General features: G+C 40.1%; 2 protein-coding genes across 6 annotated transcripts in view; one reads left to right on the forward strand and one right to left on the reverse strand.

The window, feature by feature from the left end:
* CNST (consortin, connexin sorting protein) overlaps positions 1 to 8,536 on the reverse strand; it is a 55,053-nt gene extending 46,517 nt beyond the window's left edge. The window contains exons 1-2 of one of the 5 annotated variants that reach the window (XM_014950678.1): positions 8,344 to 8,535; positions 6,346 to 6,432 (exon numbers count right to left, since the gene is read on the reverse strand). The gene's annotated coding sequence lies outside the window, so the exon portion shown is untranslated. Of the gene's footprint in view, positions 1 to 1,041; positions 1,061 to 6,345; positions 6,433 to 7,340; positions 7,368 to 7,472; positions 7,858 to 8,343 lie in introns of those variants that run through there. The other 4 variants (XM_014950680.1, XM_014950679.1, XM_014950681.1 and 1 more) reach the window with 4 other exon arrangements.
* A 26-nt stretch (positions 8,537 to 8,562) lies between these two features.
* TFB2M (transcription factor B2, mitochondrial) lies at positions 8,563 to 20,855 on the forward strand. Its single transcript, XM_014950683.1, has 8 exons — positions 8,563 to 8,931; positions 9,860 to 9,948; positions 10,866 to 11,019; positions 11,411 to 11,559; positions 13,116 to 13,205; positions 16,087 to 16,149; positions 17,444 to 17,595; positions 19,028 to 20,855. The coding sequence occupies exons 1-8, from the start codon at positions 8,607 to 8,609 to the stop codon at positions 19,212 to 19,214; spliced, it is 1,209 nt and encodes a 402-aa protein (XP_014806169.1). The 5' UTR covers positions 8,563 to 8,606; the 3' UTR covers positions 19,215 to 20,855.
* The last annotated feature ends 159 nt before the right edge of the window (positions 20,856 to 21,014 follow it).

Consider the following 21,014-nt stretch of genomic DNA (forward strand, 5'->3'; position numbering starts at 1 on the left):
AGTACTAGTTGTTGAAGACATACTTAACCATCACACAATTTGCTGCAGGACAGAGACAGCAGAAAAAGAAGGCAGGTGATTGATTTAGCTATAACCATCTCACAAAGCCAGACCACTTCCAGCTAGCAGAATTTTGCTCTGCGTTGTTTTTTATGTGCAACATTTAATAGTTGGAATGCTGCTATTTCTAAAGGGAAATAAGAATATTTATGTGTATACTCCCATTATCTACCTGCCATCTCCACAGAAAAAAAATTACCACGCTGTCTTATAGCAGGGACTCAGCAGTTTATCATTTCACAAGACAGTCTTACATACAATCTCATTACTGGTTAGCCCTGCTATAAGAGAATCTCATTAACATCCTCCTGACTGTCCAGTTTGCCCTATGTTTGGCTTTGAAATAATATACTAGGGGTAAAATATCTTTATATGTGTTTTCTGCTTCTTGTTCAGACAGGTGGTTTAGGAGGTCTATCTCTTCAAACACATGAAGCGTGCTGTCCTCCAAGAAGCATTCAAATGCAGGAGTGGCTTATCTAATTTCACTGAATTTACAAAAATGTCTGAGCATGACGATTTTGGTGGTTTGGCACTTTCTGACATTGAAGTGACATTTCTCAAGTGGCAGTGGCATTTTAGACACAATGATCTTTACATCTATAAACAGCAGGAATACTGGGGTTTTGAGAGGAAGTTCCACATGCTATTTTCAACTCGTAAGCTTCCTAGTCATATTGCTTATTCACAGCTTTAATAAACAATGATAAGCATATACTGCCAAGCATAATCTACTCTTCCACATTTAACATTACTACAGAAATATGTTTCAGTCAGCAATCAAATACAGGAGGTTTGGCTGGGAACAAATAGTATCTTTTATTAGAACACACGACAGTTCAGACAAAAATTTCACACAAGCTCTTTTTCAGCGCTTAAAATACACAATCATCAGTCCCTCAAATGTCTGAAAAATTTTGGGTTTCAAGCTTCACTAGGACAAATTTCACTCAATGGGCTAAGAATAAAAGGGTATCTTACCATTTCATGTGTTCATCTTTTGTTCTTGTCTGCAGCAAAACACCAGAATGTCTCAGGTAGGGATAGAAAGGCAGTAGAATAAACTGTTTCAGGAGGATGGAGAACTCCCATCACTACAGCACTTTTATAAACAGTCTAGGAAAACATTGGTCAGGAATAACCTCTAAGTAACTGGTCCTGCCTTGGGATGTATGAATCTCCTTTTTAGTCTTATGAGGTGAAGTAATTTGCCATTTTTGATTTTTACATTTTCCTTCCAATTGAACAACTCCCAGAGATTGTTGCTACACTTCAGAACATGTGCACAAGTTTGATTACAAAGTATAACAAAAATTAAAAATTTCCTACTAGACAAATTTATGCATCTTTTCTAGGATGGGTACTTTTTTATTACAGGTTTAAAAAAAATAAATACAAGGAGTCCTGCATATCAGTACAGGGTATTTTTATGAGAATTCATAATCAGCTCAGCTCAATCTTTACCAAGACCTGAGGAAGCTGATACATCCTACCACCTTGTAAGAGGTAGCTAAAAAACCTCACAATCATCTAAAATCCCTCACAATCTCACGTAACAACTTTAAACATATATGGAAAGGCTGAAGTGACAGAATATAGTCCCTTGAAATGGAGCTGCAAGAAGGATGAGACAATTATATAAAAAATGCCCATCTGAAGAAACAAGAGTGTTCAAGACTTTCTGATAGTGAGACTGAATTCCATAATTTCCACCTGAGGGATGAGCAAGTTTTATAGGCCTTATCAATCCAAAGAAAATCAGCATGGTCAAAATATTCCATTAGATCCTAAACCGTATCAAGGCCAGAAGCAACCACAAATAGAATGGAAATCTGTCCGTAAAATTTAAGACAATTATTGTCTGCAAGTATTGTCCTTCACTATCAAAGCTGCAGCTCCAAGAAGGTTAATTAGGAACAGAGCTAGTTGTTACAGCTTTAATAATTGTCATCATTAGAAAATTAAGAATATCCACCAGCTCTACCAAAATGTTGCATCAGTTGGTTTTACGTTTCAGAAGGGAAGGATGGTCTAGTTTCTACATTATTCAATGCCAGATACAAATGACTGAATTCAAACCCTTTCTTTGCTCTGAACGTCCTCCAGGAAGCTGGTCAAATTGCTACATCATGTTTAATACATTTCTTAATGACAAAATACTGCTTTATTTCACTGGGATGTAACACAGATGAATATGTTAAAAAGACTGTGAAATACGTATTTTGGTAAAGGAGACCATACAAGGATTGTAAAGAGGTATTAAACTTATATTTGGTCAAGTTTTTTTGCCCTTAAATGCATAAGTGATAACTCAATCACACATAAACCAGAAGAGGTCTATGTTAGATGAATCACAATCCCCCAAAAATTAATCACTGGTGTAAATTGATTGAAGTTAATGAAGCTGTGACCACTTAAACACAGTGGTGAAAGGCTGTCACAACTCTCCCCTTTCCAACAGGAAGTTACTAAGGTAATTCATCTCAGCTGTAATTGTGTAAATAGATGCTGGCTATATGAGCTGTCACTAATAACTCACATACTTTTGATTAATAGATCTTAGAGAGGCTTTCTGAAGCACAGACTTATCAGTTTTTCTATCAGAATTTGAATGTTTGTAATACCTAGGCCTGTAAACAGAGATCTAATTTGGTTTACTTCAGTTTTTTTCAGAAAACTCTTACTGTCAAAGTCACTTTAAGCCATAGTCTGCATTTAAAAAAAGCATCTTTCCATTAGAAAATACCAAATCTTGCAAACACTAATAAAACTTACCATCAGTACTGTAAGAGGGTAAAAACTAATTTCACTTAAAACCCAAACCAAGAAGATTTACACACTATAGAGACATTAAATGCTTACTATTTATCCTTGTACTATGTCATATTTCAGTGCTAAAATAGTAGAGTTCAATAGTTTTCCACGAGTAAAAGGGAAAATGAGATAAGAAGTTAAACAGCTACCAAAATAACATTGGATAAAGGGTAATTTTATATGCCAGCTGTCCTGGGATCAAACCTGTAAGCTCTGCACCATGAATGTAATTTTATAAAAGAGAGACATGAATAAAGGAGGACGCCAAAATATTACTGATCAACTTAAAAACTTGTAAGTTTCAGGAGACACATGGCCCAAATTGTTTCTTTTGCCATTAATTAACTGTAACACTATAACAACAGAATGAATGCCACCTGAACTGTGATGCAGGTCCAGCTGAAATGTTGGTCAAAAGTGATAAGATCATCACGACCTCACTTTGAGGCTAAAAGCACACAAAATTCTAAGTTTTAACCATTGGGAAAGAACCTCCAGAATGCACACTACAAAATTCCATATTATTTCAATGACGTACTCCTCAAGTGAACCTAAAATTCTTTCTATCATGCTCATATTACAAAGATAAAACAAATACCAGAATTAGTTTGGGTAGGTTTTTTTAAATCCTGAAGTTATTTTGAGTTCATCTTTACTTGCCCTGCAGTGTAACATTATTTTTCCAAACAAAATAAAATACGAAAGTTAAATTAATTCCATGGATGGGGAAAAGCAGGGTTAAAGCTCATGTTATAAGGCCACATGTTAGTAATTCAACTTGAACAGATGGAGCAGTGTATTGGAACAACAGCAGAAAACACTTCACACTCCTAAGGAACTCTGTTCCTAAAAAGCAAGCATGTAGCACACCAAAACTTCTCTATACAAATATTAGAGAAATATAGAATGTATTTCTATAGAAATATATAGAATATAGAAAAAAATTATAGAATATAATTTCTCCTCTACATTTTCCTTACAAGTTAGCAACACATTTTCAAAGACATCCCAGTTAAACAGTAAGTAGATAAATAACTGAAAAAAACAGTAAAAAAATCTTTAGCGTGACAAGCTCTTAAGCAAGAGAACATTGCCTAAATGTTCAAAATACCTATGACAAGACATATACAAAACCACAGGCTGAGTAAATTTGAGAGTCAGCAGAACATGCTCATCAGAATTCAATGAGAAGGAATTCTGAGAGAAGTAAACAGAAGATGCACCCACTTGAATGTTTTTATTCCTGTCCACAAAGGTTTAATAGCACTTTTTTGTATGCACACCAAAAAATATTTGCAGTAATTTTAGTGCTGATGAAAGATGCCAGATTGATAGCCCTAGGGACTGAGTTTCTTTGTATACACAGAACAGATATAGCACAGAGTGAGAAAGTTTGTACCCCTGCCAAAATGCCTTACAATACTCAGCTTATGCAACAGTCTTCCCGCTACAGAACCCTTTGCCTCTCCACTGAAAATGTCAAAATATTGCTGCTTAGTGTTAATAAGGGAAAATAAGACATGGACACTTATTAGCTACGGACACTGTTAGTAGGGATGGAATTTGAGGCATCAGCTCATTTAAAAATGTTTATTTTTTTGCTGAATGGCTCTTTTGTCAGCTGTGTACTTCGCTGCAGTGTTTATAAGGCTTCAAAGTCAATCTGCACCTGGTGTGAAAATGCTTTCCTATTAAACAGCATGTTATTACAACATGAAAACAGGGGAGGAAGAGTGCTTTAACGTAACTTCAAATAAGGATATATTAACAGACATGACCATACATTTAGCACTCAGAAATGATCTCAAAGGACAACTAACTTGACAGTTTCATTAAATTGCTACTTGAGCACTCACTCTCCCGTGTTCTGCACAATTGATCAAGCCCACTTTTAACGGACAGTAATTCCCTATTAATCAGGTTTTCAGCGCTAGACTAGAAGCTACACTGTCACATGGAGAAGGCAGGCTTACAAGGAACCTTGGATTCTTATTTCCCTTACTACTAATAGCTTGGCCAAACAGCAAGATAACTCCACCCCAACCCTCAAATGCAAGTGTAAAGCCACTTTTCATTGTCAACGCATTTCACATAGAAAAGCGGTAAGTAAAGGTTTACAGAGCATAGTGACTCTAAATACAAAATTGCTGACCTCGTTATAAAGACCGATTTTCACTTAGAAGGGAGATGTCCAATACAACCCACAGGCTGCAAACTTACTGGACCTCAAACCAGATTTTGGCATAGGATTACATGCTGCTTCAGTCCTTGGGATGTTTCCTTTGTGCATGCAAGGACTTGGAGTAGGGGACAGTGATGCCAAGGGAGTAGCACGAAAGAATGAGGTTACTGCTCCGTTTGATTTTTAAAAAAATAATTCTTGCTAGAGACTATTTTCCTCAGTGCACAGTGTTTACAGCAGTTCTGAAGAAATCTCTTACCACTCCTACTATTTTCCTTGGTTACTTTCCGAAGTATTACAACAAGATTATTGACATATGCCAAATAAAATAAGTGAAAACAATAATTGCATAACAGGTAAGCCTTTCCATCTATGCATAATTAAAAAACCCCAACAGAATAATCAATATTAAGAGTAAAACTTAAGATTAAATTTTACAATGATAAAATAGGATATGGTAAATAAAATAGATAAAGTTTCTGAAATAATTAAATACCAACGACCTTAATCTGTATTCTGAGCGAAATATGAGACTATTGATAAGTATCACTACCAGGGCAAGAAAAATTATGAACCTGCAAGTTTTCGTTCACATACCTCTTGGGTTTTTTTTTGTGCAACATGAGAATTCTACTGAATTTGTACTTAAAATGAACTATGAGCATAAGAGTTTGAAAAAGGAAAAGGAAAAAATGTATGTACTACTGCAATTTTTCCTCCCTTACTTCGAAATGCTTGTCAATATTTACTGAGGCTAAGTAGTTAAAACAAAAAATACTAAAATAATAAATAAATAATGAAATATAAACAACACAAAATAATACTAAAAGACTAATGCTTTAATATTGACTTAAAAATAAACTTTAAATGAAACTAAATAAAAGTAAATGCAAAAGACATTTAGAGCCATTAAGAAGAAAAATATCTATTTACATATCTTTTTGCCCCATACAACTAATGAACTCTTATTTCAAGCATAGGCTGGAATCCAATCAAACATGTAACCCTTTTGATTTCTCCTCCGATTTATTTCCAGAAATAATCATTAGGAGGAAACAATAATTTCAGAGCACCCAACAATGTACTTAAATTATGAAGATATAAGACTATGAGGTAAGCCTGTAAATTCAAATGTTTGCATGTGGCAATAGCCAAATAAAACTAGAAAAATATATGTCACAATTAGCCATTAACTTAAAAATACTGTTCAAATGTCCTCGGGATACACTTTAATGTATTAAACAACTTTCTGCATTGTAAATCCTTAACAAAAAATGTACAAAACTTACCATTTTCCTAAGGCTTCAACAGTTCCTCAAGGATATGACCAGGTCAGAAAGAGGTAGTCGTTTATGCATGCAAGATTCAGTACATATCTGACGGGGGGAGGGAAAGAAAAATCATAAATTGATCCTGCAGAGATCTGTGGTTCAATGTAGGGAAGTGGAGCTTGCCTACAAGCTAAAGCTTGTAGCATTGTAAGCTAAAGTAAATAAAAATATGGAGAAAAAGTGTAGCATTTCTAGAGTATGAAGCACGTCAAGGTATTTTGGCTTTACTTAGCAAACACTCCTCTGAATAATCTCAATTACTCTGAACAACCCACTCAAAGACCCCAGCACTCCCGAGTGCTCTGACTGGCAACAAAAAATTCCAAAATTCTTTAATTAACCTTAAAATGTATGGAATACAACATGGTAATTAATATAGTAACTATACCTAACCTTTCTGTGGCTGTAGCCATCAATAAACTTTTAAAAGGACCGCAGGATTAGGCCAGTACTAAACACTTGCTCTAAAAAAACCAAGTTCTGCTCAATGTTCTAAAAGTCCTATGAATTACTGAATTATCAGACTAATTAGTAATAGAAGAAAAAAGCTATTAAAAATGTAAAGTGTCCAGTTTAAAAATGGATTGAGGTCTATCCCATCATTCAGCTGAACAGTCTGTCCGTTTCCCTTAAGGCACAGGGAAGACTATTACAGCACTCAGTGTAAAAGAGAAGAGTATTTAAAAATAAATTGCAGATATGTAGAACTGCTGCATTCGACAAGGCATCGGCAATCTTTCCGAAATTCAGCGCAGCCCCTCTTCATGCCACATGCAGACCCTCCAAAGACAGAATAGCAAACCCACAATTTTCTGTCCCAAGTTCTGTTTAATACAGGTAAGTCAAACAAAATGACTTTGTTTAGTAAGTAGGCACATGTCAATTTCTCCCTTTACAAACAGCAAAGCAATATACAAGAAATCAAGCAATTTGCACAAAACCACGTAGCCTACTTTGGAGCTGTTAATTTGCAGACCGGTCCACTCTGTGATGACCAGAGCACTCCTGCACAAACCGGGCAGGGAAGCACATTTGGGAAGCTCCTCTCCCCTTCCCCAGGGCTCCATCGCACCGCGGCCACTCACCCGCCCCCGGCAGGTCTCGGCACAGTTTCCCTGCAGGACCAACTCATCTCGCAGAACCCCAATACGGCTTCAAGACGGTCCTAAAGTCATTTCTCGCTACGGCGTTAGGGAAATGGTTCAAAGTCGCTACTACTGAATTACCGGTTTTACCTAAAAGGTAACTGCGAGCCGGTGTCGGGCAGAGGGAAGGCGACACAGGGAGCGATGTCGCAGATCTGCCGGGGCAGGATTCCGCACCTGCCGAGGGCGGCGGGGCCGTACGGAGAACCCGGTCCCGGAGTGACGAGTCAGCCACGGACGCGGAGATCAAAGCCTCCCGTCAAACACCCAGGCAAACCTCAAACTAAATATGTAGCTCCTGGGACTTCCACCAACGAAACCCAGCAGACATCGCTCCACCGGCGCCCGCCAGCGCCTTCCTCGCCGCCGTCCCCCCCCCCACCCCGGCTCCCTCCAGAACGGCACATCGCCGCCGTACGGTCTCCCCTCCCCCGTCCCCCGGTTTGCTTCAGGGGCACCGCTCCGGCTGAAGGAGCTGCAGCCCCGGCACCTGCCGCCCGGCTGAGGCGGGCAGCGAGCTCAGCCCGGCCGCTACCGGCCTCCCCGCCGCCGCAGCCGTTCCGCCGCCGCCCGCGCTCACTCGCCCGCCCGCCTGCCTCACGGCGGAGCTTCGCCGGCGGGAAGGTGCCGTCCCCGCCGTCTCGCCTTAAGGCACCTTCCCGCCGCCCGCCCGGCGGCCTCACTCCCCCCTGCAGTCCCCCGGCGGCGGCCGGTGCGAGCGGAAGGCGGCGGCGGCGCGCGGCACCGGGGGAAACATCTCCCCTTCCCCTCGCCTTCCTCCTGCGAATCAGCCCCTGCCAGCTCAGCTCACCTCAGCTCAGCTCAGCTCCGTTGCGGCTCAGGCGGCCGGGCCCCGCCGGCGGGCATGGCGCGGAGGTGAGGGGAAGGGTCCCGCCGCGCTGCCGCAGGCTCCCAGCCGCGGAGGGCTGGCACCATAGAGAGGGCGGCGGGACGAGAGACCTCCGACGATAGAGCGGAAGAGCGCTAGAGAGGCCGGGGAGAGCCGGAAGTGACGCTTCCCGTTGCCGCGGCGATCGCGCACTCGGTGCTCGCTCGCGTGGGGCCGGCGCGGCGATGCTTGCGGGCCGGGCCCCGCCGGGCGCTGCGGATTGCTGCCGCCGCTTCCTGGCGGCGGCTCTGGCGGCGGGGCTGCGGCCGCTGCTATGCGGGCTGCCGCCCTGCTGGGCGACGGCGAGGCGGGCGGTGGGACAGTGGCCGAGCCCGGGCCTGCGGGTGCCAGAGGCGGCGGGGGCGGAACGGCTGGTGCAGCAGGTGCAGCGGAACGGCGTGCCGCTCCGTCGCTTCATCACCTGCCCGCAGCTGGCCCGCACCGTGCAGCGCTGCCTGCAGGACGGAGCCCGCCCCGGCCCCCAGCCCGTCCTGCTCGAGTGCGCGCCCGGTAAGCCGCCCCGGGGCTTCTGCCCGCCCCGGGCCCCTCTGGGACTTCGCCGTTCCCGGGCCTGCTGGGACGCGGCGCCGCTCGGCGTGCCCCGGTGACCTTGCCGGGTCAGCGTCAGCTGCCGCCCTCGCCACCGGCGGTAACGGGCCGCAGGCCCTGCTCTCCCGGGACGGCGGGGAGGTGGGTGGTGCCGAGGGGAGGGGACGGGCCCCTGTCTCTCCCGGGGTTTCAGGCAGGACTGGAGGCCGCGCTGGGTGGCGGCGCTGCCTGGGCCCGCCGAGAGGGCTCCGTACTAGGGGCTTCTCCCGGGGCGCGCGTTGGCGAGGGGCAGGGCTGGCTGGGTGTGCGGGGCGGCGGGGCCGCAGCTTTTATACCGAGCTCTGGGAGGAAGGAGTGAGGGCTCAAGTCTGGCGGCTTGTGTCATCTCTGGTGTTAAAACCGTGCTGTAAAGTAAGAAGAGACGCACCTTCCTGCCCAGATGATATTTTTGGTTTTGTAGGCTGTACCTCTGTTAGTAAAAGCATGCCTAACACTGAGGGCCATTACTCTGCAGTTACTTAATGCTGGTTTGTTTTTTTTACATTTCTGCAGAGCGTATCTTACCTGTAGAAATAATAGGGGTAAGGTTTCAAAGTTTATTTCAGTTGGCAGAAGAAAAAGTAGTAGAAATATTTGAAACATTTTATCTATTGTTCCTGGGTATCTAATCTTAATGTTGTGCTTAGTGTAATTCACTGAGCAATCTCAGGCAGGCTGCATGTAAATAATTTTTCTAACTCTTGTTTTAAGTGTGTTTAAACAAGCACAAGTTATCTCCTGTTGAAGGTGGTATGTCCCAAGTGTTGTGTTAGGAAAATCACTAAAGGAAATCAGTTAGAAAAAAACAGAACTTAAAAAAATTTTTTTTTAATTTATTTTTCCCCTTCAGGTCCTGGAATCTTGACCCGAACTCTGCTCAATGCAGGTGTTAGAGTGGTGGCCCTAGAAAGTAACTCAGCTTTTCTTCCAAACTTACAGGTACACTTTTGATTTGGTAGCACATTTCTAAAACTTAATTAAAGAGAAAATAAGAAATCAGCTTATAATTGTGTAGTAACTGTTGGATCAAAAAGGAATTAGCCAGTGATTGTAACTTGTAACATCTGAAATAATGCTTAATGATAGTAAGTGTTGTTTGATTTTACATTGCACATTCAGCAACAAGCTATTTCGTAATCAATTGATTTGGCATTTTATGTATGCAGGAATTTGAGTTCATAGTCTTCCTATGAATATTTTCAGGCATAAATTTGAAGCTAATGCTAATCAGCGTCATTGTAGTTGTGTATATTTTAGCAAGATGTCTGTATGTAGCTTCCAGAAATCTGTAAAAATAGTCGTGGTTTTTCTGATTATCTCCTGGTATTATTTCATCTATTTTCCTGCAATTGACCGGTAATATTAAGACGAATGTGTTGTCCTCTCCTGTTCACCTTGGCTTTGCATGGATTCAAAGGTGGTCCAATACAGCTTCAGAAGTTGCACTAGAAGGATTGTGTTACAATACTGTAGAGGTTTGGAACCAAAGATTCTCACCTGACTTAAAATGTGTATAAATGGCATTCTCTCTGCATATATGAAGAATTCCACTTGTAAATCATTAAATGCAGTGGTTTGTTTAGTTGAGTGTAGCCTTTTTTGCAAAACTTTGCAGAACCTCTTGCTAATTTAAGAACGTGTTTTAAAGCTCCAGTTGAGCAGCAGAGAAATGTCAAAATGCATAATCAAGGAAAAAATTATTTTTGTCAGCTCTAAGAGGCAGCTCTGAGATTTGACTTCTGTTGACTGGGTAACAATTTTAGGTAGCGCTTGAACATTTTGTTTGTTTGGGTTGGGTGTTTTGCAAGACAGGTTATTGCATCCAGATTTCTTCAACTGAAACTAATTTTATTCAGTCCCTAGAGAATAGCCTGGATGGACAATTAAAGGTAATTTACGGTGACTTCTTCCGACTGGATCCTTTGGTGACTGGAACGGTGAAACCACCTGCTATGTGTTCTGACAAACTTTTTGAAACCATGGGTGTAGCAGCAGTTCCTTGGAGAGCAGGTATATGTATATGATCACACATGCTGCAGATAAGTTTGAAGGGTGCATAGGCAGTTTGGCAAATTCTTTGCTTGAGGTGTATGTTCTATTTAATATATAATATTTATATATATATAAAATATAATGGATATTATTTCCTACATTTTGGCTTTATTTAGGTTCTTGATAGTTTCAAAAAACCCTTGTGGCAATATGCAGTCTCAGCTATTTGTTTGTCTGTATTAAAGGTTGAGTCCAGTGCAAACTAGGCTTAGCTTTGACTAAAGCTTGTATTGTGTTCATTTTGAACAATGTGAGCTGACAGACTTTCTTAATTGTTTGTAGTTTAGACATGAGCATTAATGTACATATTGCAAAATTTTAAAGATACTTTTACACACTATTGAAACAGATGTACCTGTGAAAATTTTTGGAATCTTACCACAAAAAAAGGAAAGAAACACACTTTGGAGGCTTCTTTTTGCCCTGTATGAATGCAGTTCCATATACAGATACGGAAGAATAGAACTCAACATCTTTATAAGTGAAAAAGAGTACAAGGTATGTGTCAGAGATTTTACAGGTAGTAAAGAGTAAGTACTGTGTCACAGAATACAAAGCGTTTATATTGTATAGTTAATGTTTTTGTTAGTAAATTTCTTTATCTGCCAGAAATCTTAAGCCTTGTCTGTTTCCTACTTGTTCTCTGTGCAGTCAAGAAACTGCCATTGACAGTGAATAGCACTGTCAAGAAACATTCTATAGTCACATAACCACAAATCTTACAAATGTGAAGGCTGGTCCTTGAGAAGGATACGCAGCAGCAGCAGCGGCGGCTGTTTTCTTTCCATTGTAACTTGTGAGGTGCTTAAATTCTTTAACATGCTTTTGCAACAAAGTTCTTTACTAGTTGTAGGTAATAGTCAATGAAGTCTGAATTCAGGACTGCTCAGTGGGACGTCCTTGTCCTCTTGAGCCTTTTTGTATGCAGTACTGAAAAAAACTGAGGTGAAATATGAATGATTTGCACACCTTTTTATTAAAGTTCTGTACACTAAGGTGCAGAGCAGCTTTCTGAGTTTGTGTTCCTAATTTATGCTGTCCCAAACCTCTAGAACTGTACTTATAGTTCAAGGGTACCTTTTCTTTCTGTGAAACTATAAGGTTCTTACAGAACCACAAACCTTTAATTACCTGAAGTAAGCAAAGACTTCCAGCTGTGCTTACACAACCTGTGTTGTGTCTAACACCTTACTGAAAAAAATTAGAAGCCTTAGAAGTCTTAAGTATATTCTTTTGCAAAATGACAGGTTGGTCACCACTGAAATATCCACTTAAATGGTATGGTTGTAATTGCCAAATTTTTGAGCAAATAGGGGGCAGCCTATTAATGCAGTCACTGTGTTTTTTATTAAGTTTTCTGGCTTTATTGTGAAACCTGTTAAGTGAGAGTTGTGTACCTAAGTAAAAGCAATTGGAACTTCCTCTTTCTTTTTTTTTTGGTCAATCATATGACGAGGCTTTCTAAATCTATTATAAGAAGTTAAATCTCCCTGCTACAATTTATGTCTTTCTTTGTCCTGTTTGAGAATATCCACAAGTTTCTCTCTTTTTCTTGCCCTAAGAGCTGTAATGTTGATCAGGACGATGACTGTGCATGCTGCTTAATGTTCAGTGAGGTCACCTGATGTTTGGCTTCCTCTGCTTCTGTGTCTTATTGGGACTATTATCTTATCACTGTGAGCTGATTACTCTGCCCATGTTATGCTTTTTATACAAAATATGATCCCTGTTTCTTTTCTGTATGAAACTTCTCTGCCTTAAAAGGGGTAAGAAAGTATTAGCTGGAAATTCCTACACAGTTCTGTTATCCAAATAACTGCTGTGATGAAATACTTAGACTACCATAATATCTTCTAATTGTGTGTTCTGACGAGATGTACTGAAATAGCACAATGTGTGTATTTAACTTTATCTTGGAATTTTAGACTTAACTATGAATTTCTAACCACTTGTTTTATATATATATATATATATATATATATATGAATTTTGCTTAGATAAAGAACAATCTTAGTTTTTGCAATAAAAAAGTTATTTCTTTGCCATTTTATTAGGTATTAACAGCAATGCCTGGGGATGCAAGGGCTTACCAAGCACTTACTGTACTTTGGCAGGTAGGATGTGAAATTCAGCTACTGCACACGGTAAGTTTTTGCACCAGCTGACATTGTCTCCAATGCTGTGGACATGTTTGCAGAAAAGGGTTTTTGTGTTATATTGTCATAAACTAATTGGAAGCCAATTTGACATTTAAATTAGTTGGAGAACTATTAAAAACTTTTGGATGTAAAAACCTGGAAGAGTCATGTTTTGTGTAAAACACTTTTAGTTAAGCATCATCATCATTAACTACGATGTCAGTATTTTCATTACAAGACACTGTACTCAAAACCATTTATTCTTAGAAGCTTTTAGGTAAGAGAGAGATGTTTGCACAACAGATAAGTCCTTTTCCATCTTGCTTGGGATTGTGTGAGACTAAAAGACTGCTCTTCCAATCTATCATAGTCTGCTCTTTGTTGTGTCCTCTGCATTTGGCCATCATGTATGCTTTTGACTTCCTGAGCTGTGTTCAGTAGAAATACTTTTTTGAGTCTCAGTGCCTTTATGTTCCAAGCAGGCCTGCTTCTCCTGCGAGTCAATAACTATCTTACCTTGTCAAATATGCTACGGTTTAGTTTTAAAAAGTTTTTTATGTTGTTTCCCCACTTCCAGATGAGCACATGGCCATCAACTTTCACCTACTTTGTGCTTTTTTAGATTTATCTTTGTGCTCTGTTTTTCTAGGAATCTACCTTCAAAGTTTAAATGTTTTGCTCATCTAAAATTTAAAGTTTCACTATCTATTGTCTTCTAAATACCTATAGCACAAGATATATATTAAGGTAAATATTAAGGTGTTGAAGAATAAGATGATACTTGTGGAAGATGGTCATCTGACTAATAGCAATGAGACATTCAATGTATTTTTTGTGTCAGTCTTTAATAATACTGATAGACCTTCGCTGCCTGGTCCCCTGAGTGAGAGGACCACCAGTGTGGGAACAGGGACTTTCCGTTTGTGGATACTGAAAATTGTAAGGGACCAGCTGAATGTTCACAAGTCGATGGAGCCTGATGGGATTCATCCTGGAGTATTAAAGGAGCTAGGGGATGTTATGGCAGGACACCGCTTGATCATCTGCCAAAGATCTTGGGAGTCTGGGGAGGTCTCTGCTGACTGGAAGCGAGCCAGTGTTATTCAAATCTACAAAAAGGGTTTGAGGGAAAACCCCAAAAACTACAGACCTGTTAGTCTAACCTAAGTTCCTGGAAAAATTATGGAGAAGGTTATACTGGGTACTATTGAAAGGCATTTAAAGAATTGACACAGTTATCAGGCACAGTCAACATGGGCTCACAGAGTGAAAGTTGTTTAAGTAATTTGATGTCCTATGATAGGGTCACGCTATCATCCTAGTGGCTGAAGAAGAGCTGGTGTATGTAACTTTTATGGATTTTATTAAGGCTTTTGATATTATCCTTTACACATTTCTGGACAAGTTGTCCAGCTGTGGGATGAGTGGGTTCACGATGCACTGGGTGAAGAGCAGAGCTCAAAGGGTTGTAGAGAATGGGGCTACCTCTGCGTGGCAACTGGTCAGCAGTGGTGTTCCTCAGTGTTCAATTCTAGGGCTGGTTCTGTTCAATATATTTATCAACCATCTGGATGCAGGAGTGGAATGCACCACTAGCGAGTTTGCTGATGAGACCAAACTGGGAGTTGTTTTTGACTTATTTGAGGGACAAGATGCCTTGCAGATGGATCTAGATAGATTGGAGCATTGGGCAATGATTAATGGGATGAAATTAGGTTGAAATGCTGGGTGCTGTACCCAGGACGGAGTAATGCTGGGCACAAGTACAAATTGGGAGAGGAGTGTCTGGAGAGCAGCCCACGATGCACTGGGTGAAGAGCAGAGCTCAAAGGGTTGTAGAGAATGGGGCTACCTCTGCGTGGCAACTGGTCAGCAGTGGTGTTCCTCAGTGTTCAATTCTAGGGCTGGTTCTGTTCAATATATTTATCAACCATCTGGATGCAGGAGTGGAATGCACCACTAGCGAGTTTGCTGATGAGACCAAACTGGGAGTTGTTTTTGACTTATTTGAGGGACAAGATGCCTTGCAGATGGATCTAGATAGATTGGAGCACTGGGCAATGATTAATGGGATGAAATTAGGTTGAAATGCTGGGTGCTGTACCCAGGACGGAGTAATGCTGGGCACAAGTACAAATTGGGAGAGGAGTGTCTGGAGAGCAGCCCTGTGGAAAGGGATCTGGGGGTGCTCATTGACAGCAGGCTCACTATGAGTCACCTGTGGGCCCTGGCAGCCAAGAGGGCAAACCACATCCTGGATGCATCAAACACAGTATAACCAGCCAGTCAAAAGAGGTGATTAACACACTGTATTCAGCATTGATGTGGGCAGTTCTGGGCCCACAATTTAAGAAGGATGTGAAGGTCCTTGAATGTGAGCAGAGGAGGGCAACACAGCTGGTGAAAGGGCTGGAAGGAAAGTCCTGTGAGGAGCAGCTATGGACTTTGGGCTTGTCCAGTTTGGAGAAAAGGAGGCTGAGGGGTGACATCATTGCTCTCTACAGCTTCCTGAGGAGGGGAAGTGGAGAGGGAGGTGCTCAGTTCTTCTCCCTGGTGTTCAGTGACAGGATGCATGGGGATGGTTCAAAGCTGTGCCAGGGGAAGTTTAGACTGGACATTAGGAAGCATTTCTTTACCCAGAGGGTGGTCAAATGCTGGAACAGGCTTCTTAGTGAGGTGGCCGATGCCCCAAGCCCATCAGTGTTTAAAAGGCATTTGGACAATGCCCTTAATAGCAGGCTTTAGCTTGGTCAGCCCTGAATTGGTCAGGCAATTGGCAAGATGATCATTGTAGGTCCCTTCCATCTGAAATAGTCTATTCTGTGCTGTTCTACACTATTCTAATCAAAGCACTTTAATTCTGTAATATGTTTTCTCCCTCCCATAGGAACCTTGGTCATCATTTGTAACTAATTTGAAAAATGGGGGACTGGCAGTACCAAAAAGCACGGTAAGATTTTTGTGTGCACTTTTCTCCTTTTGGAGGTGCAGCTAAACCACTTCTAATTAAAAGTTAAAATAACTTTATAACAGCATTTACACATGTATTTTGTAAGAAGTGTTCTTCTAATGAAAACTTATGGGCAGCATGTAGATGCATCAGACGTGGGGTAAAGAACTTCTATTAGCTTAGAAACTGAAATAAATTAGTATCTTTATCATCTATGATGGAAAAAATACAGTGAATAAACAGCATAAAGGGATGTGGACAGGTGAAGTCTTTTTGAAATGCAGTTACTTGATAGGGTCACATCTACCTGCTTGAACAAAACTAACTGTTATCACAGTTAATAGCACAATCAGCACTTTTGGTTTTGATTAAAATGGTTATTTACATGACCAGTATAGATTCCATGTGCTACTTAATTGCTGAAAAGCATGAGAAGCGGAAAAATACTGTGTGAAGTTCTTTACTTTTCTCTTCTAGAGAAGTAATGATGTTTCTTTGTATAATATATTTCTATTTAATACCAATAATATAAAAGCGTATGTACTTAATACTTGATTTTACTCTCCCTAGAAGACTGCTACATTAGTATATTGAATATTAGTATATTGAATGTTGTTTGAAATGTTACTGTACAATATAAGTGACTCTGAGGGAATGCAAGTGACTGGGTGTGCCTTACCCACTTAGGCGTGATGCTGTAAAGCCAGGTAGAGAGGCGTATCAGGTGCATTATGTAAAATGCATTGTGACAGCTTTAGGAGAAGTATAAATGTGAGATCTATTGGACAATACACTTATTGCTGCCAATATGGAAGTACATTTATTTCAGTTAAAAACTCCACTACTTCCCAATTTCATACAATCCTCAAGTTGCAATATTGTCTTGGTGCTACACTCAAATAATTCCATCTTTATATGCAAAAGGCAGGTAGCTGAAGTGATCTGATCTGATATCATGTATAGTACAGGAATATTATAAGCCATATAATCTCTTGGAAACTCACATTGAGCCTGTATTATGTATTTCAACTAGGAAAGTTCAGTCTTAAAAATAAAAAGTGATAGTGTGTCTGGTTTCCTATTTCCTTTCCTTTTGGAGGGGGTGGGGGAGGTAAAGCGTCTTTGCTCTAGAATAAAATTTTGAAGCCTTGGCTTCAACATTTTGAGTGACTTCAGCTTTCTAAAACTCCTTAAGAAATGTTACTGGTGGCAGAGATGAAGCGCTTACTCTTAGCTAAAGACAGACATTGTCTTAAAAAGGACTTTTCATTGACTCGTTTTGTTTTTCTTGCAGTGGCTGCCAAATGACCATTTATGTTTGGTACGACTGACTCCTCAGCAAAATCTATTTACAGGAGGCTTGAAGCCCACAAATGCAGCTACTTTTATTTTCATGGTGAAACAGTGTCTTGCTAAACCCAAGTCTAAACTTACCGACAGATTAAAGTAAGTATGAAAAATTACAGTTTTTATGGTTTTTCTTCAGAGAAATTTAGGAAAATGTTGAATTATATTCTCAAAGCAATATTTATTTACAGCTGAATTACAGGGTGGTTTTTTTGGTTTTTTTTCCCCATTAATTATCTGCATGTAGAATAGAAGATTTCATTTTGCAATTTACAAATACAATATTCTGGGGACTGTTCTGGCCTGTATTCACAGATGATAAAAACTTGAGGTTTGACAGGAAGATAGACAAGTATTTAGAATGTAGATGTGCAGTAATTATCGGTACTCCAATGGAGGTGAGGTCATCTATCTGCAAAGAAGTTTTCACTCACTTTACAGGCATAATAATAAAGTCACCAAGAGTTTTGCAGGTATAAAAATTAAAAGCTGAAAAAGAGTTTCAGTTTATAACAGACATCAAAGTAATGCTAACGAAAACAGCTGAAGGTTATTGAAGGTGGAGTGGGGATGTCCTCAAATGGCTTTCTGTTATCTAATTAAAAAATTTGGCTTTAGACTTATTTACCAATTATGCAACTCCCTTTTAATTATTCTTTTTGGTATTACATTGGAGCTATTCATTTTGCTTTATGATCAGTAGATTTCCATTTCCCATAAGCGGGAAGTGTTTGCAGTCTGGAAAGCATTTATTTCAACTTGTTAATGAAAATAATGAATGTATTTGTAATCTCCTGGTAGTAGTTTATGGAAGTTAATTTCCAGAAGAGGGGGAAGCTAATAAATTTCAGTAACTCATTTAGGAAAGACAAGTGCAAAGAGCCTTAATGGATTTCTTTCTTAAAGCTCAGTGGTGTACCTAATCTCCGCTCAGTCCTTTGGCCAGGAAGCGGAGCTAACCTTGAAGGTTTCTAATGTGCATCTTCTATGTATTTATACACCCTTTTCTTGTCTGGGAAATAGTTAATGTATATGCACATGCATAAAATCTAGTTTTCATAGCAATGATGTAGATGGGGAGACAGTGGATACATCTATTTATATATTGAAGAAAATACCTGGGAGGTATGTCACACTAACTCATGCTATACTGAATCATCTTCTTGGAGTTGATCCTGGCTTTAATTTCCCAGGCATTGAAGAATAACCTCTTTTTATGCTGTAATGTCTGTTACGGACTTATGCAGTTGGGGCGGAGCAGAGACGGAGGGCAGCCACACTCGGATGAGGAGGCTTTTGTGGTTTGGTGTTGTCTGTGTCTGCTGGGGGCTTTACTTGATATTTACATGTCTTACTAGCAGAGGTTTCTTCCTGCTTGCAGTATGGATTGAAAATAACTTGTGTTGTAGGAAGATGTTAACTTCTAGAAGCTGAGAAAGCATGAAATGAACCTCCAGATACTGTTTCTGGCTCTTTAATTTTTCACAGAAAGAAATGCTCTGTTATGATTTTATTTGTTTGTTTGTTTCAGTTCGTGGAGCTTGGACAATGGTGGCAAATTACTGAGAGAGCTAGAAATTCCAAAAAATGCCGAAGCACGTAACTTATACCCAGAAGACTATAGGCGTCTTTTTGAGGCTTTGCAAAACTCTAGTATGTTTACTGAAACCTGGTTCCATGATGACGTCCTGGAAAGTATAAGGAACATAAACTTATAAATCTAAAGCTGCTATCTTTTAGAAGATCACCTTTGCTTCTGGAAGATTACTTTGATAAGAAATGATTTAAATAAAATCGGAGTATTGTTAGCTAGATAATTTCCTGTCCAAACAGGAAAATAAATTTAGCAAGTAACAAGAGCCCTTCTACACAGGATGAAAGTAACGGATTCGCAGTTATTTGGTCACTGTCCTATCTAGAATGGACAAACTTTGCATCTTTTCCAGGAGCATATTAATGATCTGCTGCTTTCGGATGTACCACTTAAATGGAACTTTTTGTTACACTGCTGTAAATTTACAACATTTAAAAAAATATTAGACCAAATATCGTTATTCGTGTGGTTTGTATTTTAGTGCTCAGAGATTTAAATGCCCTTTCACAGATTCCCAAAATACATAGGTCTTTACCACCTCTGAATGTTACATTGTCTCCTGATCCAAGAACCTTGTGGTCTAAAGACAGCATAATATTTATAAATCAATAGTGGTGGGTTAATAGAAGACAAGGTAATGACAGCATGATAAAACATCAGCTGAGAGTTTAGGTTTTTTTAACTGAAGATTGTTACATCCTGGAGTAAAAAGTTGTAATGATTCTTTCTTTCGAAATTTTGAAAAAAACATTTGGCAGCCTGTTCTAGTTTACAGTATGTGAACACCTAGAACATTCAGTAATAATGGTGTGTATAAACAGGAAAAAAAAACTTACCTGCAACCTTTGATAATATGTATTTGTTTAATGTGTATTACGTGTACATAAAACTTTAAAACAATATGCTATTAAAATTATCTTTTTAGCCATAGTCCTCCATAATGCAGCCTTTTCCTAGTTTCTCTTCCTGTCCTACCACGTAACTGTTCTGTTGTTGTCTGATAGTGCTGGCAGGCTCTAGTGGTTCTGTCTTCTGTATTTGAGCTGTGGCCCAAAAGATGCTTTTTTAGCAGAGTACAAGTTAATAAAATGCCTTTTCAGTGAAGTCTGGGCTATTTTCAGGCTCTGGAAAACAGCAGTGACCAAAACAATTGCCAACACAGACTTGTATTTCTTAACGTGAGGTATAGATGTGACAAGCCTTCATCCCTGTCTTCCACCTGCAGTTCCTGCTGCAGAAGGAAAATTGCTTTCAGGCAGCCTCGGCTCCCTCTGCTGCCAGGCTGTGGCTCTCGGCTTAAGCTGTTGATAAGCCTTTGTCATGTTATGATGAAACTACTGGAAAGGCTGAGGTTTAATTTGCAATCTGTCTCAAGAGTGTTACTGGTGTTCTGGTGTAGGTCTTGAAGATTTGAGGCTTGCTTTCTGTTTACATTTCTTACTATTTCAGATAACTTGCATTAGAAATTGACCATGAATGGCAAACCTGCATCAACAAAAGCAAATCCACTTATTTTCAGTCTCAATAGATGGTAACTGTCCTATCTACTGATCTAAAAGAATGCAGTGTCTCTAGGCCTGCTTTTTTTTTTTTTTCTTTTCTCCTTGAATCAAATACCTTGCTCTTGTTGCAGCAAGATGTCTTATATCAACATACCAGGAGCAGTATTCAATGCATAAAATGTAAGACCACCACTGTCTATATAGAATTCTTTAACTGTGTTGCTGGTAACATTTCAAACATGAACTGGAAAAAAAGAAAATTATTTGCTGTGATTTTTTTTGATGCTATTGGAAAACAGCATTTACTGAGCCCATGCAGAGAGTCCCAAGGTAACCGCAGGAGTTTGTAAGTGGAAGGAATATTGTGTAACTGGGGACTTGAGGAGATTTAGCACTAACCAGAACTCTGCCATTAAGTCTAA

Source organism: Calidris pugnax, unplaced genomic scaffold (genome assembly GCF_001431845.1).
Source record: "Calidris pugnax isolate Ruff unplaced genomic scaffold, ASM143184v1 scaffold24, whole genome shotgun sequence".
Taxonomy (NCBI): domain Eukaryota; kingdom Metazoa; phylum Chordata; class Aves; order Charadriiformes; family Scolopacidae; genus Calidris; species Calidris pugnax.

Coding starts and splice junctions, on each gene's coding strand:
- TFB2M (XM_014950683.1), top strand. CDS start 8,607: ATGCTTGCGGGCCGGGCCCCGCCGGGCGCTGCGGATTGCTGCCGCCGC. Junction 13,206..16,086: donor AAATTCAGCTACTGCACACG/GTAAGTTTTTGC, acceptor TCCCTCCCATAG/GAACCTTGGTCATCATTTGT. Junction 17,596..19,027: donor AAACTTACCGACAGATTAAA/GTAAGTATGAAA, acceptor TGTTTGTTTCAG/TTCGTGGAGCTTGGACAATG.